The sequence below is a fragment of the Passer domesticus genome, chromosome 6 (assembly GCF_036417665.1).
Source record: "Passer domesticus isolate bPasDom1 chromosome 6, bPasDom1.hap1, whole genome shotgun sequence".
Taxonomy (NCBI): domain Eukaryota; kingdom Metazoa; phylum Chordata; class Aves; order Passeriformes; family Passeridae; genus Passer; species Passer domesticus.
The window spans coordinates 3,996,740-4,023,601 of NC_087479.1; the positions used below are offsets into that span (position 1 = coordinate 3,996,740).

The 26,862-nt window shown below is 40.2% G+C and overlaps 1 protein-coding gene across 9 annotated transcripts in view; it reads left to right on the forward strand.

Annotated features, from left to right (window-relative positions):
• Nucleotides 1-26,862, forward strand: part of ESR2 (estrogen receptor 2) — a 45,090-nt gene that overhangs the window by 4,328 nt on the left and 13,900 nt on the right. For 4 of the 9 annotated variants that reach the window (XM_064422900.1, XM_064422908.1, XM_064422901.1 and 1 more), the window contains 3 exons: nt 11,494-11,966; nt 16,102-16,277; nt 19,064-19,180. In XM_064422900.1, the coding sequence (XP_064278970.1) occupies nt 11,494-11,966; nt 16,102-16,277; nt 19,064-19,180 (766 nt within the window). Of the gene's footprint in view, nt 1-995; nt 1,233-8,130; nt 8,217-9,937; nt 10,268-11,493; nt 11,967-16,101; nt 16,278-19,063; nt 19,181-26,862 lie in introns of those variants that run through there. The other 5 variants (XM_064422903.1, XM_064422902.1, XM_064422904.1 and 2 more) reach the window with 5 other exon arrangements.

Consider the following 26,862-nt stretch of genomic DNA (forward strand, 5'->3'; position numbering starts at 1 on the left):
TTGTGCTGGGAGCAGTGCTGATAACAGAGGGATGGTTTAATTATCACTGGACAGAGCTTACACAGAGCCCAAGCTTCTCAACACCCCACCAGAGAGGAAACTGGGGCTGCCCAGGAAGCCAGGAAGGGACACAGCCAGGACAGCTGACCTCAGCTGACCAAAGGTGTGCTCCAGACCACAGGGTGTCATGCTCAGCATACAAAACTGGGGGAAGAAGGAAGGAAGCAAGGGGGGACATTTGCAATGATGGCATTTGTCTTCTCCAGTCACTGTTAGATGTGATGTAGCCCTTCTTTCCTGCCTGCCCCTGGGAAGTGATGAATGAATCCCAATGTTTTGCTTTGCTCGTGTGGGAGACTTTTGCCTTACCTGTTCAACTGTTTTTATTTCAACCCACGAGTTTTCTCACTTTACTCTTCCAATTCTCTCCCCCATCTCACTGAGGGGAAGTGTGTGACTGGCTGTGTGGTGCTTAGTTGCAGGCTGGGGTTAAAGCATACCTAAGGTTTTTTTTTTTTAAGCATAAAAAGCTTTGTTTTATATGCAGTAAAACAAAGATATTATCCCAAATGGCTTCCAGTTAATTTGCTTTTCTTGAAAATGAATATAGCTACACTGAAGAAAAATAACCTCCCCCTTGTCTGTGTTTGTGCATCTGGTATTTAAAAAACAATGCCAAAGGAGTTTATTTATTGTGCTGCCCAAAATGTCTAAGATGAGTACATTTCTGCTTCAGAGCAAATGTTAATTATGTTTCAGGTTTTCCTGTGACAAAGATATAAAAAGTTTGATTTAGCCTTTTAAAAACCTCAGTGTTTGATGCCAGAAAATGCTGGTTAATTAACCTTCAGATTTCTGTGCTACATAAGAGAATGCTTGGCTTATAAAATGATTCCATCATGTAAGAGCCTTAACTGCAGTGAACGACAAATTCAGAGGCTTGTTATGTCAGAAAGGAGGAGGAGGAACTTCTGTTTAGGTCTTGCCTTCAGAGGGAAAGGAAACACTGATAGTATCCCTGTAACCTTGCACTGATGAGCAGGCACCACATTGCTTTGGAAAGATTCATATTTGAGATCTGATGACTAAGTGGTGGTGGGCACAGCTGCTTTAGAATCAGAGATAAAGGAAAGAAGGAAAACAAATCCAGAACTGCTATGAGAAAATCTTGCTGACATGTAATGCTGTCAGAGCATTTATAAAGAACAGAAACCTTATTCAGTGTCATTCAGGTACGTGCTATATTGAATGAAATATTTATTGTTGTAAATGTTGCCAAAGGTCTGCAATTGATAGTCTCTGGATTTATGAACAATAGCCTCTGTGAGAGAAATAAGAGGGTTAAATTATTGAGAGTAGTAATTTTGGTTCCAGTGTAAATTTGTTGTTAAAGTCTATCAGTTTATGCAGATTAAGTGATCTTCCAGTAGGCTTGGGGTTTTTAAGGATTTGTGGATACAGAGAAAATGATGGAAGTTTGCTGTATTTTAGGTCTTTGGCTTAAGAATCTTATTAGAATAGGATTGCTGCACTGAGAGCAGAAGGACTATTTTGGAACATACATGGTGTTTTAAGGTTTTTGGGAAATTCCACAGATAAATACACTAATAAAAGGTAAATGTCTCTTCCAAGCATCATAGCAATTGGTATAACCTGATCCAAACCAAATTGGGGTTACTGGAGGTCTCTTGACTTGACTTTTGAAATTCCAAGTCTCTCACTGATAAATGTCTCAGGTTTTGTTTTGACAGTTCTGAAGTAGTTTTCCCATTAAAGTCAGTGATATAGATTTACACTCTTTTAATAAGATCTTCAGCTTTAAGAAGGCTCTTCCTAATTAGACAATGAGATCCAAGCCTGTTTTTTAAGTTTGTTTTTGGCACTGCTTAAGTGTTTATTTAACAATAATTAAAGATTGGACAGCACCATGTAAATTTTCATCAAACCCATCAGAGCCTTTGCCTGAATGCTCATAAAATACTTTTGGCTGGCAATGGCAAGAATGATCTGGTCTTTAATCTTGGATATTTTATAACCAAGGTTTTATTAGAGAAAATAAATTACAGCCTGGAGAAAGGATGGGATAAACAGCAAATTGTTTATAGCAGCTTATACCTTGGAATGGTTGGTAAATGTGCTATTTCTTTCTGGGAAAGGGTTCAGCCTTGTCATACACAGAATGATGCACAATTTCAATTTGTGTGTAGAGAAAGTTTTGATATGATTATGGGTGGCATGAGAAACTGCTCTTGAACATAAAGTCATTTACCATTTGCTTCTGGTGTGCTCAGTGTTACCAGCAATGTGTTTCCTCATCCATATCCTTGAAATTCCTTGTCATCTGTTGTCCCCACAAGAGGGGGAATTCTGAGACTGGTGCTTTTACTGAAGCAATGAATACATGTTGTATTTCTGATTTAAAGCTTGAAAACTTTTATTTGTTATTTGAGAACTTTATTAAAATTCTTCTTACTGTTTATGAAGAAAGTTCAAGCCACTTCTCTGTGGCTGTCCTCCTTTTTGCTTTCCTTTCTGAACTTTCCTGTACCTTTTAAAATTAGATGTACTTTGCATTTTGCAGACACAGTGGCTGTAACACAGCATTAGTGGAAGACAGCTGTAGTGTCTTCCTTGTCAGGCTGGTAACTCTGTGTGTAAGTGAAGAGTTCAGCTGCCTCAGGCTTCCAAAGGAGAAATAACAATAAAAATTTTGGATCTGAAGGGATGGAGCAAATCTGCTGCATCTTTGCAGTTTATCTCATCAGTGCTGCAAATGAACACCAGTAAATGGAGCTTCAAGTATTGCTGGAAAAAGTGGAAACAAACAAACAATTTTATATCCTGGAGAATTTTTTGGCTGATAACCTGAAAAACTTTAAAAATCACAGGAAGAAAATGCTCATAGTTTTAAAGGTGTTCTTAAAATGTTGCAACTGCAGAATTGTCTTCAAGAAGTCAGCTAATGTGAGTGTCTGTGATGGTGTTCTGATCAAGAATGGATTAAAATAAATTAATTAAAACAACTATAAATCCAGTTAGTATATGTTTCTCTTTAAATACTCATAGTTTTAGTTCTGGTTCTTGAATATTGGCTTAAAGGTAAAAGTAGCAAAGAGCTTACAGTGACAAGGGGTGGTGATCCAGGGGGCTGACCAGGTTTTATATCCACTATTTTACTGTGCTCCTCTTCACCTATCTGCAGCATGCCTTTGCTAGCAGCAAGAAATATTCATACAAAAGGGTCTGCTGCTCCATTCCTTGAGAGACAGGACATAAGCTCAGCAGGCAGAAATTCCAGAATAATTTCTCAGATTTCATTCTAATAAGACTGGGAGGGCATTACAATTTTGTCTTAATTAGTATGTCAGACAAATGTCAGTCTGAGAGAATCATCAACAAAATTCCAACTGACTCAGCTGAGACAGAATTTTACTCACAATAAAAGGCAGGTTTTCGTGTCTAGGTTAATGATGAGACAAATCTAGAACAGCTTGCTTTGTTTAAGGGACTAAAACATATGCACAAAGTTTTTTTGCCTGTGGATGGTGCTAAACTTATCAGACCTGGGATTTCATGCAGCATTATAAGAGTGTTTCACAGCTTGAAAGGCAGGAATAAGCAATGACTTGGTTTCTGTGCTCTTTCAGTGATTTAGTGATGGTAGAGAAAAAGTAAAGGCATGACGACTCATTCATGAGGTGCTTTTAAGTATTTTAAGTCATCAAAAATCAGGTATCAAAAAACTGCATTGGAAAAACTTCTTTTTAAAGACGTTAAAATAAAATTGCAGAGACAAAGATATTTAGTCTTGAATTTGCTGTTAATGTGAAGATGCACAACAAAATTAATACAATTGGAATAGTCTTTTACAGAAATTCCAGTAAGAAAATCAATTTACTATAGCTAATACCAGATAAGCAGCCAAAGGAGTTTCTGCATTTTGTACATATTCAGGCATAGACTTCATTTTTATGCCATGGTACAAAAGATTGCTTATTCAAGTTTTATGACTAAAAAGACAGAAGTTTTACACTTTTTATTTACTCTTTGGCTACCTAAATTAATCCTGTGGCATGAATCATATGCATTATAAAGAGGCTGTCTAGAAAAAAGCCACTGTAAATAACACCATTTTATTTGGAGGAGGAGAAAGTAGAATAAGACATACTGCAAATTGGTCTGACAGGAAAAAAGTCCACTGCTTTTTCTTCACTCTTTAGGTCACTGAGATCTGAAAAAATTATCCCCTAACAACATTTCTGCAAGGAAGGTTTTCTTTTGCCAAAGCCTGCTCTGGTTATCACCATTGCTTGTGAGCCTCACAAAACAGGAGGTTATTTGAGGAGCCTGAGGCATGGTGTGCTGAAGGCAAAGCCAATGTCTGCTTAGCCAGGAGCAGTGAATCCTGCATTTCCTGCCATACATGGCAAAGAGCACCTCCCACCCTTTCTTTTGGAGCTCTGGCAGGTCAGATCTGCCAGGGTGGCAGAGCATGAACTGCAGAAATAAATAGTTCCCATCGTTTGGGGATGTGTCCCACTTGTCTGCCCAACATCAGACTTGTTGCCCATAGATTGCCAGGGTCAGGTTTTAAGGGGCAGAAATGACTCTTCTCTTTTGTGTATTGGCAAAAGGACTTTTAATCTTTTTCACTGGTCTTTATGCCCAGTGAAGAGCAGCTGCTACCAGGGAAAGTCTCATCTTTGCTTCCATCAAAAATGAGATAGCATCTCCCCTGAGAGTGTAGGGATTTTCAATTCCTGCTCCTTCCCTATTGCCTGATTTACTTGTTTTTCTTCACATATTGACTTTTTTAGCCACCATCTCTTTCCTCTCAGATTTCTGCCTGGCATGAGTGCCTTGCTGCAGGCTCTGTTCTCTTCATGCTGCTGTTTATCCTCACAGACCTCAGTGGGGAAACTGCTGTGGGAAAAGGGAGTAAATGAGGTGGAATTTTCAGTCCCAAATTTATTTACAATACAAGAGCTGTTGATTTCTTGTAAGAGTAAAGAGAAGGAACTTGAGTCAAAAAATCTCAGCCCCTGTGTCAGCTCATGTCTATACCCTGCCAATAACAGAATATTCAGAAACCCTCCAAGCTGTGTAAAAGTTCTCCTGGGCAAAATGAGGCATTTTATCCATATGCTTTTTCTCTTGTAGAGGGCAGAGGATTGGGCACTCGGCTCCTCAGCAGACTGGAGTGATGTAACACCTTTGATGGTGATGTGGGCAGTGGGATCTAGGTGCTGGTCACCAAGTTTGCTGACAGCACCAAGCTCTGTGGGGCAGTCTCTGCATCCATCTCTGGGACCCTCAGCACAAGAAAGACAAAGAAAATAAGATTCAGTGAGTCCAGAGGAGGCCATGAAATTCATCAGAGGGCTGGGGCACGTCTCATATGAGCGCAGGCTGAGAGAGCTGGGGTTGTTGAGGCTGGAGAAGAGAAAGCCCTGCTACTTCCAGTGCCTAAAGGGGCTCCAGGGGAGCTGAAGAGGGACTTTTTACCAGGATGTGTAGTGATAGAACAAGACAGAATGGCTTCAAAGTGAAAGAGAGCAGGTTTAGACTGGATATGAGGAAGAAATTATTTACTGTGAGGGTGGTGAGCCACTGGCACAGGTTTCCCAGAGGAATTGTGGATGCCCCATCACTGGGACGGTTCAAAGCCAGGCTGGATTGAGTTCTGAGTAGCCTGGTCTGATGGAATGTGTCCCTGCCCATGGCTGGGGGGCTTGAAATTAGGTCATCTTCAAGGTCCCTTCCAACCCAAACCATTCATAGATTCAGTTATAATTCCATGAATACACTTTTTGCAATGACCAGAAAGAAATGGAGTGGAGGAAGGCACATGTTCATTTGTTCTGTTCTCTCTTATTTTCATTAAGAGAGAAATGTTGATTGGAGGAATTAATTCCTCCTGGATCCAAGGAATGGGTGTATTCCATGCTGTTGGGATAGAGCTATGGTGTGGCAATCAAAACAAGAATATATTTTTAGAATTAGCTTCCCTAATTGGTATGTGCTGAGAGACCCAAGTGTGCTTCAGAGATGCTGGATGCAGATGCACATCCCAGATCCATGAAAATCTAAATCCCCGTGCTGCTCTTCCCTGCCCTTTCTTGCATCAGAGATCCTTTTTAAAAATAATTAAGTTCTTACTGGAAAAGGGTGCTATTCTTTGTACTGGCTTCTGCCATGATACTGCTGCAGTTTGAAGCATGATTACAAAATCCTCAGCTAGATTCTTGTAATTATAACTTGTGTAATAGTTTAAATAGATGTTTCTTTTCTAATGGAACACTAAAATTTTCATGCTGAAATGCAAATATTCTTTTGGAGCAAAAACTCCACACCATGCTTTGAAATAATTATGTGGAGAGTAAAGGAGCTGAAGTGTCTCAGTTTGCATTTGTATTCTTGAGCAGGGCAGTAGCTTTTCATTTCTGCTGTCTGAAACCCTAAATCTATGAAACATACTTAAGAGATGCAAATCATAGAAGGCTTAAATTTACTCTCAGATCTGGTAACATTTTAATGGTCCACAAATTTAAAGGCTAAAATCTAGTAAAGTCAACCTTAACTCTAGTTTGAACTGAGATCTGAAAATATTTTTCAGTAATGGGAAGGGAAATCTAGAGAGCAACTAATCAAGCATCCTGCTCAAAGACAGTATTTTTAAAAATCTTTCCAAAGATAGGGATTTCAGACTTTCTGGGTACCCTGTTTCTGCACTTAATTCTCACTGTGGAGAATGTTCCCCATGTTCTGCTGGGATTTCCCTTGCCCTGGCAGGTGACTGTGATCTCCTGACTCGTGCACTTTCTGTAAAAAGTCTGGATTCCTTGTCTTTGTAACTCCAAGGTGTACAAGGCTGAAGTTGTCTATTCCTCTAGTGGAACAAATCCAGTTCCTTTGGTGCCCCCACGTCATGTCCATTGAGCTCTGAAATGTATTTATGAATGTTTATGAATTTATGAATGTTGTCAGTGTTCTGAGTAACTTGAAGGCTAACATAGGCTAAAGAGTGCTCATTTTGCTTGTTTCAAAGTATTTTTTTCCTGTGTGATTTTGAGCTGCACTATTTTATTTAGAGTAGGTCTTGATGCCATTGAGGACAGGTTATTAATTTTAGAGGAATGAGTACAATATCTGAAATATGGACAGATAGCTGTGCTTGCATTTTGCTTCCCTATCTCTCCCCTAGTTGTTGCATCCAGTCCTTCCCAGGTAATAATAAACTTGTTTACTTGCCTGCCTTCTGTTGGCAATATCTGGCACTGCTGTGCTTAATGAGTAATAAGTTTGTCACAAAACCTGAAGCACAAGTATCATAAGCATCAGGAATGACTTTCCTTTAGCAATCACTTTTCCAGGAGATGATTCAGTTTATTGTTGCAGGGAGTTGTGTAAAATGTAACTTAACAGAATATTAATAGAATGCTCTGTGAGATGACAGGGTCTCTGCCTGTGGGGTGGTGGAATGCACGCTTGCTGAATCACCTCTATTAAACCCAAAGGCACAATGATTGCACTTCAGTCTAAGCCTAGCAGAGAAAAAGGTTGTCTTGATTCTCTATTGCAAAAAATCTTTACTCAAAATATATATATAAAATGCTAAGCATTTTCTAGTGTATGTTGATGGAAGGGTGCCTGAGAACATCCATAACTCCCTTGCTTTTTGAAGTGTTGTACTTTTCTAGGAAAAGCTATTGTACTATGTTCCCAAGCAGGCACCCTGCCCTCTCTACCTATTTTTCCTCTTTCCAAAACTAAAAAAAAACCAAACAAACATAAAACTGGAAAAAAAATTAATTAGTTTTTTTCCCACAAGGCTTTTAAAGAGGTACTTGGTATAGGCAGTGTGCAATAAGAGGCTTTCAAGTTAGCTGAAATACGTCAGATGGCTTAATTATTTACCCATGTGTCTGTTTGACTGTGACATCTGAACCAGTCCTTGTGCCTCATCTGGCATGTCTTGCATGGTGACTCAAGATACATGCAGTTGTTGTAGAGTTATTCAAAGACAAGAAACCTAATTTTTTTTTTTTTTTTTTTTTTTTTTTTTTTTTTTTTTTTGGTGGAGAACATTAATTAACATTCGTGTTTTTTCCCCTACGTCCCCATGGATAGTGGTGTCATCCTCAGGGTACTGGAGCTAATGAAGCTGCTTTATGTCAGAAGTGAATCCTGCCTGTAGTGTCTTAGATTTGTGAATGGTAAGTGTTACTCGAGGAACTGGCTAGAGTGGCTGTTGTTTACTTAATAAATGGCATTTCAGTTGTTGAATATCTTGCTAAGCTAAACTGACTTCAATGGATTGAAACATTTGCAGGCTCCCAGGAGACTGGAGTATAAAAACAATAGACACCTGTTTTGTTTCTGTGTCTGGTACAGATCTAGTGCAGAGCTGACAGACTGCATCTAAATAATGCATTTTATCATTGAATCTTGCTTTTAAAATATTTTTTCAGAGGAAGAGGGAGTATTGGGACAAGAGTTCTCTTTAGGAAGTAGTTTGTTTCTGTTTCATGAGTAGTGTTTAAGATATGAGGACATTTTGCCAGGATGGAACAAATTTATTAGCCTATTGCACTATTTATTGTAATCCTTGCATTAAATGTGGTTGTGCTTCCTACTGAGGTGTTTGTGGAGTTTTTCTTGAGTCTCAGATACTGAGATCTGTTTCCCTCAGTCTTCAGTTCGTCTTTAAGACACACAGCTTCACAGTGCAGCAGCCAATTTTCAGGACCTTCTGAGCAGTTTCACTTTATTTGTGAGGCTCTGGGCTTCCCATTTTAAATTCTCTGCGTGTAAAGAAATGTGATCAATGTCATCTCATGCAGATCCATAGTCTACTGTGGCTAGGCTGTTCCTGCTACCCAAGTTAATAATCTCAGGTCAATACTGTTATTTTTTCACTACATTACAGCCTGCTGAAGACCATGAGTACAGTTTTCTTTAACCTACTGGACCCCAGAGTCTCCTTCTCTTGTAAATAAGTTATGAGCAGTGTGTTTTCCAGGAAGCCTGTAGTGACTTCTTTTGCTTGTGTGAACTCTTCCCCTAAAACAAGCTTCACTCTTGCTTCTGGTAACTTCTGTGTATGTTTCTAAATGCTGTGTGTTGCCCTTTGGAGACAATATCTCCTTCTGCTAAGCACACACACATTAGTGGATTTCCTCTGCAGAGAAACATGACTCAAATCTCAGCTGATTTCTGTTCGTGAAATTCCATAGTAGCAGCTCTGTGTTCTCTCTGCTTCTACAGTGTGCAGGCATTTATTTGCTAAATGCTGGGGGAAACTACACAACCAGCTTGCCTGCTGGAGAAGCTGGCACAGCAGAATGTCCATATCTCACTGGAACAGAGATGTTGCTGTGATGCTGCTCAGGTCCTTCCCTCCAAAGGGTTTGGGGTTCTCCTGTGCTGTGTGCCCTTCCAAAGGAGGCAGAGGGACCAAGTAAGCACAGACAGCTTTTGCTGGACGTGCCAGATCCTCTGGCAGAGTGCCCATGCTCATCCTGAATACCTGCAGCCCCTGAGACTGCAAGGGGAATACAGCTTTGCTTGTACTGAATCTTTAAATGTGTGTTGAATCCAGTGTGCTCATTGGGCTCACTTGTTGTAACCCCTGAAAATACTCCTAATGTTTTTGGTTCCATCATTTCCTTCTAAAATATTACCCACCCCATAACCTGGGAGTGAAAGCACCTTTGGGTTCACCAGTGGTCTTTTTGCAGTGAAGTTTGCACAATGCCTGGTTTTTCCTGGAGGAGGCTGTGAGGCATCTGGTGGGGGCAGATGAAATGTGTGGGTTGTGTGAGGAGTGAGGTCAGAATCCCCTGTTTTGTCTGTCCTGGAGCTACAGTCCAAGAACTGCTGGACACAAACAGCTGCTGAGATATCTCATTTTCTTGTTTCCCACAAAAGAAAAAAAAAGCAGCTGGGTCTAAAGTGCCTGAGCTGACTTAAATGTGTTTCTGGTTATTTCTGCACATATCTTCAGTTTCATTGCCAGAGCACAGAGTGAGGAGGAAGGAAAGACTCTCAATTATCCATTTTAGTCAAAAAGACTACTTCTTACATTTTCTGTTAATGCTTCTACTCTTAGTCCTCACCCTAGAGGAGAAAAATGTATCAATGCCCCAAGGTGGCACACTAGAAATGCCATTGGGCTGAGAGCTTTGGGGACAGGGAGGTTGCTGGTACTTCAACAAACCCATGCTTGAATCTTCCTCATCTTCATGGTCATGTGAGGCAAAAAAAGGTAAGAACATTTAGCATCTATGCCTTGGCCACTTGTGGAAAGCAAAGCTGTGGGTGAATGTTTAGTTATCCTGTGGTTTCTCATGTTAGGATCTTATTGCCATATATAAAAGTACATTGCAATATCAGTTCTGGGGCTGAAATTTGCTCTTTTGGATACAGAATTGTTTGAATTGCAAACTAGGTCTGTCTTCAGAGCTGGAATGAATTGCAGATGAAACTCTTAGTGAGGAATAAAGAAAAAATGTTTTTAATGCTACAGTAAAATAATGCTTCTAGGACAGGGGTCTGTCTCAGGAGGATAATTTTGGTGTGATTTTTTTTTCCATTTAAAAATTCTTTTCTCTCTTAAATAATTTGTATATTCCTAAATCTGGCACAGAGTATTTACTGTGGGCAATTTAAGGTCTTTGTTTTGATAGCTGAGTGACATAGGAGAAAGGACAGGGGGTAGTTGGGATGGGGATGGAGAGTTGTAGGGAATTATAAAACTTCTGGACCTCGTGAAATCACTTGAGTTTTATTGTCAGCTTTGGAAATATCTGCATTTTATGACTTCTGCTTTTCTAATGGCTCTGTTCAGAGCTGCTGTGCCCAGAGACCTGTCAGTGATGAAGTTGCACCTTGCTGACATCCACTGCCTGTCTCCCTGCTCTGTGTAGAGGGATGTGCAGTGCAGTTCTGGATTTGGAGGGTGTAGGGGGATGCATGTGTGTGTGTTTGTCTGCTTCCCAAATGCCTGCTGTTCCATGCTTGTGGTGGAAAGGGGAAGCACCCTGAAGTACAAGGCTGAAGACTGGTGCAGTTAACAGCAGGAGATGGTGAGTTGTTATAAAGAGAATTGATTTCTCCTCCATGGCAGTGGACCTTGGGGTAATTTTATCTCTGATTTACCCTGGTTGTAACTCCTGGTAAGATTCAAGTTGTCACCTTTATCTGTGTTTCAGGCAGGCCTCAAATAGTTTTGTTCTTACAATTATTATTATTTTTAAAGGGAGTCTGAACTCAATATGTGTTTTAGTCTTTATTTTTTAGGATATTCTAGAAAGCTTTCTTTTACTTAAAGGTAGTAAATTTGTACATTGACTATTTAAGTGCATTTGATGTGCAATCTGTTTTAATGAGATTTTTTGTGTTTTCTGGTTTACTGGTTCCTTTTTTATAGAAAAGACCTAATGCAGAGCATTTTTATGTTTTAATTATTTTTTTTATTCTTTATTGTCTTAGGATGAATATTTAAACAGCCCTCTTCAATCTTGCTTCAAAATGTCCCTGTGCACATCTTCTCACAAGGACTTTTCTCAGTTGCTGCCACTTCAGGATATTGGATGCAATAAAACAGAAATTAAAAATTCACCTGCTGGTGTCATCTCTCCAGCTCCTTACAGCTGCAATCAGTCCACGCTGGCAGCAGAACACAGTCCAGTCTACATTCCCTCCTCCTTCATGGAAAACAGACACGACTACTCCACAATGGCATTCTGCAGCCCCGCTATGGTCAATTACAACATCGCCAGCGGTTTTGGGGACGCAGAGGGCGTGACTGCGCGGCAGACCTCGAGCCCCAGCGCGCTGTGGTCTGCTCCTGGCCACCTGTCCCCCCTGGCTCTGCACTGCCAGCCCTCCCTGCTGTATGCAGAGCAGCCCAAGAGCCTGTGGTGCGAGGCGCGCCCGATGGAGCCCGTGCTGCCCGGGAGCAGGTCAGTGCTGCTGCTTGCCTTAAGCCTTGGCTGGGTATCATTTACGCTTTCCTCAGCTCAAGTATTCTCTTTTTGTATTTGAGTTAAAGTGTTGCTCCCTCTGGAAAATGAAACGATGCAAAAAGAGCTCCGCTAGGCACCAAATCAGTGAGGGGGGGTGTGTGTTGTTTGTTTTTAATGTGACTTCTGGAATGAGGGGTTTTTTCAAAACCTCCTTAGAGTACTATACACCAACACAGAGCATTACAAATACCTTCAGTGTGGGAACAGTTTGCATTGCATAAACAAAAGTTTAAGACTGCTAGATACTATTTTGTGTAACAAAATTAATTTTGCTCTGGCAGATTAAGTCCTTTGAGTGAAAGAGGTAAATGTTAATTCTTTTTGCCTTTTCATACAGTATTGTTTGAATTAATTTTTACCCAGATTTTTTTTTTTTACTGCTTCTAATAGATGTGAAGGCTTTTTGTTAACTTGAAATCCAAGGGAAATGTTTTTCTTTGCTTTTTGTCTTTAGTATAAGCAGTCACACAGCAGCATACATAATGTTAAAAGGGGGCTGCTGCTGAAAAACCTGGCTTTGTTTCTTGCTGCTGTTCCCAACTGACTTTGTAAAGTTCTTGTGAAGAGCAGAGTCACAGGCTAAACTTTCAGCTGACAAGAAACTCTGTTTGCAAAACCACATTCTTGTGCTGCACATTTACTCCTATTGCAAACCCAACCAGGGTCTGGATCATCAGCTGATGACACTGCTCCATTCTTTGGCACAACACTTGTTGGATGGATAAAAGCTCAGGGTCTGCAGGTGCTGTTCCTGCTTCAGCAGCTGTGTGTTTATTCATAGGCCTCCTTATTTAACTTCAGCAGTCATTTGGAGCATGAAAAATAGTGTGTCCTGGTAACAGTTTTAGTCAATGGTTAATAAAGGATTTGTGCTATTTTTGAGACTACCCACACTCCTTCTGCACTGGGTGGGCTCTGTGGAGTGCAAATATGCTCCCAGTGTAGGTGTGTGGATTGGGACAGACTCTTGGGGTAGCACTTAAATACAGAAGAATTCCCCAAGCAGCTTGGATGTGAACAGGGGTCACATCCAAGCTCTTTCCACTTTGGTTAAGGTTCCAAAACTTTGACAGCCCTGGGGAGGTTAGTGTTTGAAGCTGTCCAGATGTTGGGACAGCAGCTGGAATAACCCAGCAGCCTGTCTGATGTTCTGCAGTGCCTGCTCTACAACAGATTGAAGCTGAACCTGTACCATTGGAGTTTAAATAAATAAGTCATCAGGTATTTGTATAGATATATAAGGACTATTGCTTATGCAGCTGATGGTGACCCAACTTAAAGAGAATCAAGGAATTCTGGAGTATGACCCCTTCTTCACAGAATGGTTTGAATTGAAAGGTCTCTTAAAAACCATCTAGTTCCAACCCCTCTGCCATGGACAGGGGCACCTTCCCCTAGATCAGGTTGCTCAGAGTAGAAGGATGACCAGGAGAAAAAACAGTGATTTATTACTTTAAGTGAAGTCTTAATTCATTTTTAGAAAGGTAGTATTTCTATATAGATCCCACCATCATAAAACAGAGAGGAGTACTAGGAGGTTTAAAGCAATAAATCTTTCACCATGTGGTTCCTCTGTGGCTGCCAGGGTGCATCCTCAGTTTTCCTGCATCCTTTGCTGCAGGAGCATGGTGGGCATCCCTCCAACCACTTCCAGCTCACCTGCAGGACCTGGCAGCTCATTCCACTGCTGAACATCCTGGGGTGCCCCACTCCCACAGCAGCTGGGATGTGGTCTGTACCCCACATGGGGCTGCCCTCTCTGGATTGCCCTGGGTGTGGAAACGCTGCTGGAGCAGCAGAGTCTCAGGGTATGGGATGTTTACTTGGAAGCCCTGGCTGTCTGCAGGCTCTGTGGCCGTCACAGACAAACTGGGGGGGTTTGAGCCTCCTGGTGTGAGGCTGCAGCTGGTGCAGACAAGCTGCTTGGCCCCAGCAGGAATTTGTTCCAGATGGTTCTGCTGTGTGCAAGCTGTTTGCCAGGAGACTGAGGAAGCGTCACAGCTTGTTTGTGTGCAGGGTGGCTGTCGTTAAACTTTTAAGCAAGGAAAGAAAAAGTGCTTTTTTAAATACACTTGTCATGACTGGGAGGTGAAAACTGACAATCCTCACCCAGATGTTGTGGTGTGTGTTTTTTCTTTATTTTCATCCCCAGCCTCAGTGTTTTATCAAGGGCAATAAGCATTGGTCTCTACAGCATATCAATCAGTCACAGAGAGGGTCTCCAGCTAATTTTAAGCCTCTTTTGTCCCTCACAATTGGATAATGTTTCCCAAGTAAAGCTTAAAATGTACCTCTTTTACTAATGTGAAAAAACCAAATCACTTTTGCTTCCAAATACAGGGGTATAGGAAGGAATAGGAATGCTCTTCCCTCCTTTCATTAGCAGCATCTTAGGCGTGTGTGATACAGCCCCTTTACTCTTGGGGAGAGTTCCCCCTCATTGGTATTCCCAGGATGGCAGAGAGGGAAATAACTCAGTCATTCACCAACCCATTAACAAGGTGTGTGTGTGTGTAATCAAAGACCCAGCTCGTTAAATACTTAAACACTCCTCTGCCCTGCTGTATCTGAATGAATTAATATGTTAAAAAAATCTCTCAGTAACTTAATTGTACAACAAATATCTTAATTTTTCTGTTTTGAAATTTGCTCCAAGAATCACCTTTTACTCCGTTCCAAATTTTTTACCAGGAAATTAAAGCACATTCTCCTCAAAAACTTATGAACCTGGTGACTTTCAGTTGGCATGTGGGTGTGTTTGTCCTTACCTCCCGTCATGAAACCAGCACAAAATCTACTTTTAATATATTAGTTAAAGCCTCTTTGACAGCACTTTCAGCATGTTTCCACTATTCTGTTTAAACCTGCCCTTGTTCTGTAGAAGTCAAAAACCATGCTACCTGCTGTCTTATCCCAACTGATTTTTCTTCTCCTCCCTAATCCTTCTGGAAGGTTAGATGAGGAAAATTCTAGAGTTCTGAAGTTCTGCCTCTGTGCTTAAGTTTATACCTGTAAGTTGACTGTACACCATTCCTTTTCTCAAACTCTGAGCTGCTCAGAGTTTGCACATGACACTATTTTCTCTCTGTCTAGAAATTGTACTGACCCTGAAAACACAATGTGCAAAACCCACCAAGAAAATGAGGTCTAGTTGTAAAGGGTACAATGGATGTACTTCCTGTACCTCAGCCCAACGTTACTGATAATCTAAGCTCCTTTCCTCTTTTGTTTGTTCACAGGATCTTGGTGTCAGGAATGGGCTGTTTTTTCATGGTTTTACCTGTTTTAATTTTAATCCCTTCATGAAGAATAGTTCCTGTATGTTGGAGTTATTTGCAACACTTTAGGGATGTCTATATCTTACTCATTTACATAGAGCAGCAATTTTTTTAAAACTTATGGAAATATTTTATAAATTGTATTTCTTCATTCTTCTTGTATTCAGACTTCTTTTTGTTTAGCATTAGGGTGATCACTGTGGGCTGTCACCTTGAACAGAAAACTTTGCCTAACATCATGAGCTGATCTTGTAGGTTGAGATTCACACCTCAGTTGTCTCCAGAATTTCATTGAATGATTTAAGCCTCATGTAAAGGATGAAGCACTTGGGAATGGATGTGTGTTGTAATTTTGCCTTGCTAACAGGACAAAGCAAACTGCAGCTCTTTTCATTGTAGCATTTATAATGTCAGTCTGAGCTGTCTGAATTCTCCTCTTCCATGTGAAGCTCCCAAGAGGCAAAATCCACTTGGTTCACAAATTCCTGGACTGGTATATTTCCAATAATTCTTCAAGACCCATCAGCATTCCATATGATTTTTCATGTGATTGATTCAGCAGCAGTCCAATTTCATGCCTAAATCCTTCTAGTGTGTTATCACTGGGATCAGACTACAAGCTTTAAATGCTTTATCTTGTCGGAAAAGACTCAACAGTCGTTCACACTATCCTGTGTTCAGGAACATGAAGACTCTATAGAGAGAGAATAGAAGACAATGAAAAATTATGAAACTCTTTGCAGTGCAGTTTAAATTTTTCCTCTTTTATAACAGATGTTTTTCTCTTCTGTCAGAGAAACATTAAAAAGAAAAACTAATGGCAATGACTGTACAAGCCCAATTGCAAATAATCCTGGCTCAAAAAAGGATGCCCACTTCTGTGCAGTCTGCAGTGACTATGCTTCAGGATACCACTATGGGGTCTGGTCCTGTGAAGGCTGCAAAGCATTTTTTAAAAGAAGCATTCAAGGTAGGACAAACAGTTTTTGGTAATTTGTTTAAATTGTTTCATGTGACCAGGGGCTGCAGCAGTTGACCTAGTGATGAGCTGATCTGAAATCCTGGTGTCTGCTGCTCTGTGCTGAAAATAGAGCAACACATGATTTGGCTGTTTTATCTCTTGGCTCTGATGTTATCAAGATCTGGAAATATTGCAGAGTGAGCAATTGATTTCTTTGGAGAAGAGGTGGAATGCATAGCACAGTGAGGCCCTGCAGCACAGGCCTGGCTGGGATGGCACTGCAGACCTGTGAATCTGATGGGAGTTTGTGGCCCAGCTGAGCTGTAGTAATTGAGAATTAGTTGTCATAGGCACAGTAAGAGTAGGCAATTATCTGGAGACTTTGCTTGCTGGGAGCTCTTCTTGACAAGAGTCTATTGCCTGGAGCTGTTGAGTCATAGTGGATAATATCTCCTATGGAGGATGGAAAAATGTGTGTCATATATCAGGTACTAACCTGATTATCATTAATGCTCAGCCCTCCACCCCTCAGAGCCTGCACTGCAGTATCTCTTACCCTGCTAGGTCTCTCTGTCTAAGACTTCCACTTCCATGTTTAAATTTTTAAATATTTAGTATTTAGTTCAAGCTTGCTGCGTGGCTGCAGTGTGAATTAAATGTGGGGCTCCACATTTGCTGTCAAAGCCAGTGGAAGTCACACAGGCATTGTACTGCAGGTTTGGGGCACTTAGTTTCTTTAACCTTGGCCTAGTTATCCTGATCTTTGGCCTCATGTTGAGTCTTTTGGTGGAAAATCATTTCTATTGACATTGGCTGCTACACACGGATACCGATGCAGAAAGTCCTGCTGCTGTTTGATCTTTTTGTTCCTCTTCCTCTTGTGCCTGCAGAGCCTTTAGCAATCTTCAGATATTTTCTTTTTGCTCAGTATGGCAGAGATGGTGCCACTAGGAGAATCAAATTTAATTCAGAACTTGTTTTGCCTTTTCAATGCATTGTGCAGATTCTGCACTGGTGAATCGCAATTTCTCAAGCTGGTACAAGTACCGTGGATTTCTAAAATAATTGAAGAGACCTTTGTGTCCAGTTTGTCGCAAATGGAGACTGAATTTGATCTCAAGGTGTTTTCTGTCAAGCCAATGCTTTGCCTGCTCTGTGTTGCTCACAGGTACTTGAGCCAGCAGCACGTTACCCACTGTGGTCTTTTGTACACCTCAGTGTACCCTGTCAGGTAATGGTGTTTGTAATTCAAATGAAAAAATAAAAAAAGGCACATACAGCCAGTTCTTGGCATAAAACACTTATCAAGCTCTCAGTTGCAATGGTTGTTATGAAGGATATTGTGTATTAAAGTAAAAGACTTCTGGGCCTGCCATAGAGCAATATGTCAGCCTTGTTAATGAAATTAAAATTAGAAGTATGACTGAGCAACTGTGTGTGGTCTCCTTGGCTTGCCTGAGTTTGTAGTGTAGTCTGTCCCACATCACTGAACATCTGCCTGCAAGTTAAATTATCCCAAGGCCATGAGAGTTTTAAATAATTTTATATTCCTATGTGCAACAGAGAGCTTCCTCCTCCTCTCCCTCCATGTTGTGTGAAGAGTGATAAACAGTAATTTGTTTTTCAGTCGTATCTGCCAGTAAGAAATGAGACAAAATGTAACATGATCTCTTCTTTTTAAAATTGTCAGTTCAAAACTTCAAGGTTAAAATAATTCTAATTTTGCATGGCAATAGTCACAATGGTTCAGTTAAATAATTACTCTTGGGGACATGAACTCTTGAATTTTAACCAAGTGAAAAAAAAAATCACTTTAGTAGCTGTATTTTTGTCTGATCTTATTCTTGGTTGGGGAAAAAAACCCCAAACCAATTTAAAAAGCAGCCTGGGAGAAATGATATTAAGAAAAGTAAATGAGCGAAAATTTTTTGCATCCTTTGGTAATTACTGCAAGAGTTCCACTATTTGGCAGGAGATGATTCAACTGTATTTACACCAGGAGTGTACCCAAGTTCAGTTTACAGTAATAAACCTTTGGACCAGATTATTGATTAATGAAATACAGTAATGTAAAGGGGTTTGGGTGGGAACGAGGTAATATGGGAAAGAACAAGAGAACAAAAGAGGCTGCAGTGAAAACTGATGAAAGTAAGATAAACACTTGTCCAGAATATCTAAAACTTACACCTTCTCCTTGTCTCCTTGTGCTTTTCTTTGTGGTTACAGGATATATTATTTCATACCAGTCTGTTTTTATCTTGGCTTTTTTTTTTTAAACTTTGGTCCAGGGTCAATCCTCCAAAGGCTTCTTCATTCCTGGAACTCACCATGTCAGAGTTCAGTAAATAGAGATGTAGTTTACTTAAATCTTTGCAGGACTGAAGCTGCTCTTTTCAATTCTGCTGACGGATTAAAAAAAAAAAAAAAAAAAAAAAAAAGAAAATCTGGGATCTGCCAGCTATGGGCTCCCAATATATAGTAAGAAATTCGAGGTTGGGAACAAATTTCTACAAGAGTGTATGTTCCATTTTCAAGAAATTAGTTGATTTTACAAGGTGCTTGGTTATCTGACAGTCACCACTATAAAGCTGAGTAATGCTGTCTGGTTAATTTTGAGACCACAGGCTGATGTTTAAAATATAGGCCAAATATTCATTTCTGCATCAGTTAAATTAATGGAGCTTAGATACATGCACATGAAAAAGCTGAGTTGTTTAAAGGTGAGAGCATCCCTGATTTGGGAAATGACCAAGATGGTTGGAAATGTTAAATTTTCCCTTCTTGCCCTGCTGCAGGACACAATGATTACATCTGCCCAGCCACCAACCAGTGCACGATAGACAAAAACCGGCGCAAGAGCTGCCAGGCGTGCCGGCTGCGGAAGTGCTACGAAGTGGGGATGATGAAATGTGGTGAGTTTTTTCTTAGCTGGGGTTTTTGCTGGTTTTGGCTCTTTCTTCCCTTCAGCCAATTCTGTATCTTTTTTCCCTTGGAATCCTAGGAAGGTGCAACAACTAAAGCAAGGTTTTATAGGAGGGAATTAACTGATTGTTAAAGCTGAAGAAGAATTGTCGTTTTCAGACCTGTGGGAAGGGGCAAGGTGTAGGTTAAGAGTGAAAACCAAATAAACTCTGCAGAGCTTTGTGGAGGCAAGTTACTTCCATACCATACCATGCAGAATTGGACATCAAGAGCTGCTGCTTCCAGAACCTTCCAGAGCCAGTCTCTGCTCATGTGAGGTAAAGGAGCCTGTGCTGTGCTCTCCTGGCTGGATGCACTGCAGGAGCAGCAGTGTCACATCCGAGCAGTAGTTAATTAACCTAGCATTCCACCTCTGATGGTGGCAAGAGTAGGTACCTCAGGAGTGTAGGAATGAGAGCAGCTGCTACATGGAACCACTGCTGTCAGCTCTCAGCTTCCAAAAATTAGTGCTTGGGGATGTTAATAGAATGACAGATTTTCCCTTGTCCCTCTTTTTAACCCTACAAAGGCTGAGCATCTACAACGTTCCTCAGCAGCTTGGCCACCCATCCTGGGAGGAAGCAGCTCTCTGGTTGCCAGGCTTTTGTGGGGGCTTTGGTGGGGCAGTGAGGGGAAGGCATTGGGAAGGCAATTCCTTTTCTTGAACAAGCTATCTTCAGATGATGCCCCACGGCTCTTTCACCCAAAGAAATAGTGAAAAACCATTGTTTGTCACCGCACCACTCAGAATTATCCAGCCTTTTATTTTATCCCTGTCTTGTACTTAAAGCAATGTGACTTCAATGCAGTTGGTCATTTATAGATGATATTTTCAAAGTTACTTTTAAGAAGAAAATAATTTGAGAAATGTTTCAGTCTAATGTATGTTTACAGTCAAGGTTTGCTGCTTCTTGTAGATTCCCCAGTTATACAATAGAAACAGGCTGGGAAAATAACCCATAAGAACACTGGAGTGGACAGGAGAAGGTCCCTGTGCCTGGCTCTCCATGATTTGCAGGCGTGCATCTTGTTTCATCCCATTTACTGTAGATAGCTATTTCTGTTTCAAAACTAGACACCATTCTCATCCTCCCACAGCTTTGATCTGCAGACTGTTTGCAAAATATGACTTCTTTCATTAGGAACATTGTTTAGAATTTCAGCCTGCATTTATTGCTGAACAATTAATGTCCATTATTTCTTGCAACAACATTGCCTTTTAGCATAGAGACTCCTCTGCTCTTTCTTCTTAATGGCCTGATTTTGTTTAAGGACTGCATCATATCCCCTCACAGCCTCTGTTTTAGTTGTCTAAATAAACCAAGAAAACTTCTCTAGCAAAATAGCAAAGTAGATGAATCTGAAATCATCAGATTGTCCCTCCACCTGCTCCAGGCAAAGAACCAATTTGCACTTGGATGCCCAAAATCGTGGACAGCATTTCAGTGACTCTCCTCACTGCAGTAGCACTGATACATTTCTGTTGCTGCAGGAGCTTTCCTCCGCTCACACCCAGGATCCTCGTTGCCTTTTTCAAGGTAACATCATGCTGGCAGTTCATGATCACTCCATGATCTGTTATGACTGCAGTCACCCCGTTCATTTCTAGCTGACAACTCCCAGAGCAGAACTGAAATTTCCACTGTTCCTTGTATTATTTTTGTACTCCTCAAATACATTTAGTTTCTCCTGCTCAAGTCAGATGGTTCTTTCTATGTGAAGTTCTGTCTTTTCCTGCAGTGATGTTCATCTCAACTTCATTGGTGTTTGGTCTTACCTCCAGCAAGGAAAGCCTTATGCCTGCAAATAAGATTCCTTTCAAAGTCTTACTTGCTGAATGGTGCCACTGTCTTTTGGTCATTTTTATGACTCAAAATTTTGCTCAAAGTTTTTCCAATGGATGTTTCTATAAAGCCCCAGTTGTGGAGTTGGAAAGGTTGGTAAAAATTGATTCCATAATGATATTATAAGGTGGATCTCCACAATGCTTGCATTAAATTAATCCTTTTATTCTAGCTGTCTGGAAAGTCCTGGTGTGTGATTAGACCTCATAGACACTGTGGTATTACAAATAAAAAAATATAGTATGCACTCATGTCTTAGCCTGTGTTCCCTTGAATCTTGCCACATATTCATAAACATGTTTTTCTGCAATAATGATTGTCTGCAGGACATTGATGACTATGCCAGACACAAAAAAAAAAAAAAAAAAAAAAAAAAAAAAAAAAAAAAAAAAAGACAGATTGAAACTATAACTGGAAAAGCCCTGTATTTTTAAATAATTATTTTTAAATAGTATCACTAAAGCTTGAAACTATTGAGAATTTAATTAGAGAATCTGAATTATTTATTTTCAGAAAAAAGAACATAAAAATTACTCAGAACTCTGAGTCACCTGATGAGTTAAGTGGCACCTGTGAGTAATGCTGGTGTATGGACACATGGTGACAGACATTTAAACCAGGCAGATTTTAAGACAGTGTTTCTTGCATGAAATGTAAATGCCATTTCCTGCAGACCAGAGTGATTATCTCCAAGACATTTTCTCACAAGAATCGTGCATTAATAAAAACTTTTTATTGTAGAAAACCATAAAAGAGAACACTTTGTTTTTAATGAAGGCTTTTCTGCATCTCTGCTCCTTTCTGAGGTCATTTAGTGAAAGGATTGGTTCACATCTGCTGAAGCCCTGGATGGGATGGAATGGTTTGTGAGTGCATTTTTGCTCAGTGGAGACTTGTGTCCAGCAGAAGTGATAAAAGAAGTTCAATTGCCACTTTGTCGTTTGAGAGCTCTTCATAAAATCTCGGCACCATTCCCCTCATACCTTTAAATCCTCGCTTTGCATATTATCAATAGACAACTGGAGAGAAAACACACACTTAGGAACTTGTTTAAAAGAAGGTTGTGTGCCTAAATCTGATTAAGCAGTACAGGCCATCTTCCATACAGTAGGAGATGGCAGAAAAGTGTTGCTCTACAGCTTCTTGGTCTGAAATTCTCTTGGATGTCATCACCTTCAGAAATGTTAAGAACTCAGCCCAACAAGCCCCAGGTGTTTTGGTGGAGGCCAGCTTGGGGGTGCCTTGTATTAAGGTGATATGGATTTTCTTATGAAATATACCATCATTGCCAAAAGCACATAGGTCACAGACATTGCCTCTGCCAGTTCCTCTGCAGGAAATCTTTGCTCCCTGCTGTTCCAAACAAGGAAGCTACTGCTAAAGTTTGGCAGTAATTCTCCTAACAGTGGTAGAAAAATAATTAACAAAAAAATTTCACTGTCTTTAGGAACAAAGAAAACAGGAAAAACTGCAGTAAACTCTGCCCAGAAAACTTGAATGAAACAGACCAGGATAAAACTGATCTTCCCTTGGAACCTCCTGGTGTTTACTTGGGGAGCTGAAATGGACTCGGACTGTTTGTCAAAGGCAGTGAAGAAGAGGGGAGTTGCTTCATCACTTCTCACTCTTGGAGCAGATATGCTCTGCTTTGCTTTTGGTTTGCTTCCTGAGGCTCAAGCAGACCTTGTTTGACAAGGAGTTTTCAGTTTCCCTGACCTTTATTTCCCTCCTTTGCACTGCTCCCATGTCTTTTTCCATATGTGTCTGTTCTCAACGTGTTGAAATTGTTCCAAAGGTAAAGCTCCTTTCCATGAGTGAGGAGGCTGAGAGGCCACACTCAAGTGATGGGTGGAGGGATGCTGCTCTTGAATCATTTGACAAGTTTGCAGGAAGGAAAACAGATTTCTTTGTGGGCTGGTTCAGGATTTGGCCCTTTCTCCTCTGTGTAGCTGCTGTGTGAAGTTGAAATACTGCAAAGTACTTTTCACACAGAAAATAAGTGGGGACAAAATGTTTCAAGACATTCTCTGGCCATCAGATGTATTAATTGAATTTCAGCCTTTATAGCAATCACTATAATTTCGGCTCACGTCCTCGTGTGCACACAGGCAGACAGCAGCTCCTTTGTCAGTGGCTCTACTCTTGAGAATTCAACTTGAGAGTCTGCTCTGGAGTATGTACTCACCAGAGCATTTGCATTTGCTTTGAAAGGTGACTGCAGTGATCATGATTTACCAGTGTGTGCTGGAGCAGGTTTACACTCACAGTTTTTCAAAAGCTGATTATAAAATATTCAGTGGTAGAATCTGCAGTTGCTGCAGAGCTGGTTAGAGTTGTAAGAGCCATTGCCAGGGACCAAAATCAGTATGAGGGGCAGCATGCCATGTAACTGCCTACCATATCAGACAGCATTTGTGATTTTCAGAGAATTTGCAAAGCTTGAAAAATAGTGTGTTTCACTGCCAGTAATACCTGCTGTGGCTGAGCGAACAGCAGGCTCATTTTAATGACCTTTTTTCAATGTGCCCTCCTTCTTCTATCTTGGGGTCATTTACTCATGGTCTGTGGTGCTGTAGCTCAAGGTCTTGCCCTTGGTCCAGCATTCTCAGCTGAATACAGCAATTTTCTTGCACAAAATAGCTCTAAATAAGGAGAGTGTGGTAGGAAGAATAAGGGATTTGATCATTTTGCACTTCTGCAATTGCTTGAATTACCTTTATAAAAATGAATATTAGATTTTAAGAATAGTTAGGGAGTTTGTAGTAAAGTCAAAGATAGACCCTAATCTGGGAAGCTGTATTTTATTTCTCTGCCTTTACACACACTGATCCACATCTCTTAAGTATCTACTTAAGAAAACATTAGGCTGGTGGATAGTTATTTATAACATATAATTTCATGAACAGTAATATATATTTGTTGCATGCTAATACATATGTATAGGTAAAATTTCTTGGTCCTGCCTAAACTTTAGATTTGAATAGAAAGAAAAGAAGCTCCTTTATGGTGTTGAAAGCTGTTGTTTTAATTGGAAAACTGGTGTTTTCTGCTGTGTCAGCTAACTAGAAAGTTTAAATGTAGCTTTCTTTTACTTTAAATGCAAGCAGAAAAAAATAGAAACAAATAGAAATAAATAATAAATTAATAATAAATAATAAATTAATAAATTATATATTTTTAAAGTATCTTTTATGCACACTGCTTGGTCACTCACCCTACTTCTGCTTTGGCAATACATGGTGAATAAAAAATACCACAAATAACTCGGAATCTGCTTAGGTTGGGTTTTTTCCCACCTTGTTTCTGTCATTAGTTATATTTTCTTTAGTAGCACATTTTTTGTGCAGAAATTTAGTATTCCTAGTCTGGCTTTCTGCACTGGTAATGTTATTATAGAAATTCAGTACATGTCTCACATTAAGCATTTTTTTAATAATATAAATGGGTTATATAAGAAACTTGATTCAGTTAAATAACCTATAGAAATTTAAAGGGGTTTGCTAGTTCCAAGTAAGAACCCTCCACAAGTTGTGAGACCTTTAATACTCAAAATCATAACCTGATTGAATTATCTATAGATGGAGCACTGAGTGCAGCTGTGCAGATGGAAATTGTTCAAGATTCTGTCAATTAGAACAGAATGCTGAAGTTCTTTTTAAATTAATTTGATTTCTTTGATATTCATTAAAGTATCTCAATTATCCGTGTGTTTATATTTTCTGTATATTTATATAAGCTCAAATTTATATTTATAGGCTACAAAATATTTTTTTAAGATCTTCTCAACAGTGAATTGGAAAGCATAACTCAAATAACACATGGAATAGAGCATTTGGTGGTTTTGGATAGTCCAAGAAAATTTTTACTCTATTCTGCTCATGGCTTTTACTCCCTTTGCTCTTTTTCTTGTTCTTTATTTCAGGGTGCCCCTGGGAAATTTGCTTCACATTTCTAAATAGTGCAAACAATGTGCTTTCTTTCTTTGTTGTTATGGTGTCTCCCATAACACCATAACAGTGGAGGTCAGGGCCCTGCAGCTCTGTGGGCAGAGCACCCTGGCACCTGGCATCTCCTCATCTGTCTCCAGCTGTACTCTCATTCCAGTTGCCTACTTCTCTCTCAGCCTTTACTTTTTGTCTTCCCTGATGGAAAATACACACTTTGTGCATTACACGATTTCAGAACAGTCTGCAGCCCACTTCCAAAAAATTCTAGTATTTTTTTGGAAGCTTACAAACCACTTCAAGATTTTCCTCTCGACCTTTGTGTATCAGTCAAGAAATGAGGCTTAGCAGAGAGTTCACTACATTATCCAGGTGTCTTTGTAGAAAATAGTCTATGCCTTGGTGGCCTTTGACTCTCTTGAGAAAGAGTTTGCCCAGACTGATGGTGGAAGAAATTGCTTTGTTACTTCTGTAGTTCTGCAAGGAACCTTTTTTTTTTTGGGTATTCTCATCAAGTCTCATTCCATGAATCTACATAAGACAATGTCTTGTGCTCTGTCTATCTCTGCTGGTATGCTATCTTCCCTTAGTTGCTATTCATCTGCTCTGGCAGCTTCTAGCTAGTTGTCATTTGGCTAAGCATTTGGTTCTACAAATTATTTATTTCCTTCAATCCATTATTTGTGCAAATATCCTGTCTGCACTCAGCCCATTTCATCATACCCACATCCCTTTCAAAGCTGCAAAACCATCCTTTCTCCAAATGGTGCAGGCCTGAGGCTGGACTTGCAGCTGAAAAATAATTCCAGTTCCAAATGGCCTGTCCCACTTGGGCAGCTCTGTGCCTGAGGTCTGTTCATCAAACCAGCTTTGCCTGTTGGGCTTCTGCAATCTCTTGGATTTCCAGGGAAAGCGTGCTCTCCAATACTAAGAACTTATTTAAATTTTTTCTGCCTCCAACATAGTTTATTGAAGTGAGAGAATGAGAGCCATGGACAACTGAAAGATCCACATCCTAAAAGTCCTAGAAGACTCAGTTGGTCCTTAGTTAGGTTGTTCCTGAGTGGCCGTTGCATTCACCCCTCCCACAGACTGGCCCAAATGCTGTTTGACAGCTGCTGAAGATGTGACAGGACTATGACCTGGAAAGCCACCTCCACCTGAGGCTCCTCTGCCACATGAGCCTGAGAGGCTGCATTCACCTTGTCAACAGCATCTGAAATCAATTTTTTGTGCCCCCACTGCCCTTATTTTTAATTTGGCTTATGTTTGGACTTCTTCACTAGATGAAGTAGAACTATAGCTGAGTATTTTATGGATATTATGGTTTTGGAGAAGCTTTTAGACTCTTTGCTTCGAAACTGCAAAAATAGGTAACAGTGATGCTACCACTAACACTGACCAAGAACTGGACAATGTTTAGATTTGTCAGAATGAACAATTAATTCTGGGAATGTAAAGGATTGCTCTTTGCAACATAAATAGCCTTCTGCAGACAGAACTTCACACAGGGTGTTTGCTCTTAGTTGTAGATATCTGAATTTCCTTTGGAGAAACTCCTGCTGGCTTTCTGGGGCATGGGGAGAAAATGGGTTGAATTTTGTGAATCCCTGGCTGCACATCCAGCTAACTCTGAGGCCCAGCTGTGCTTGTGCCTGAGACATTTAATCTGTAACATGGCCCAGACTTTCAAGTTTTTTATTCCTCCAGATTACATATAAAGCAAAATTTACAATCAGCTATCTTTGTTTGCCTTTAAAGATCTGATTTATATCTTTTGATGTCAATGGGAGTTTTCCACTGGACTTTTAAACCAAATTAACTGAAGTTCAAAACCAAGCAGTT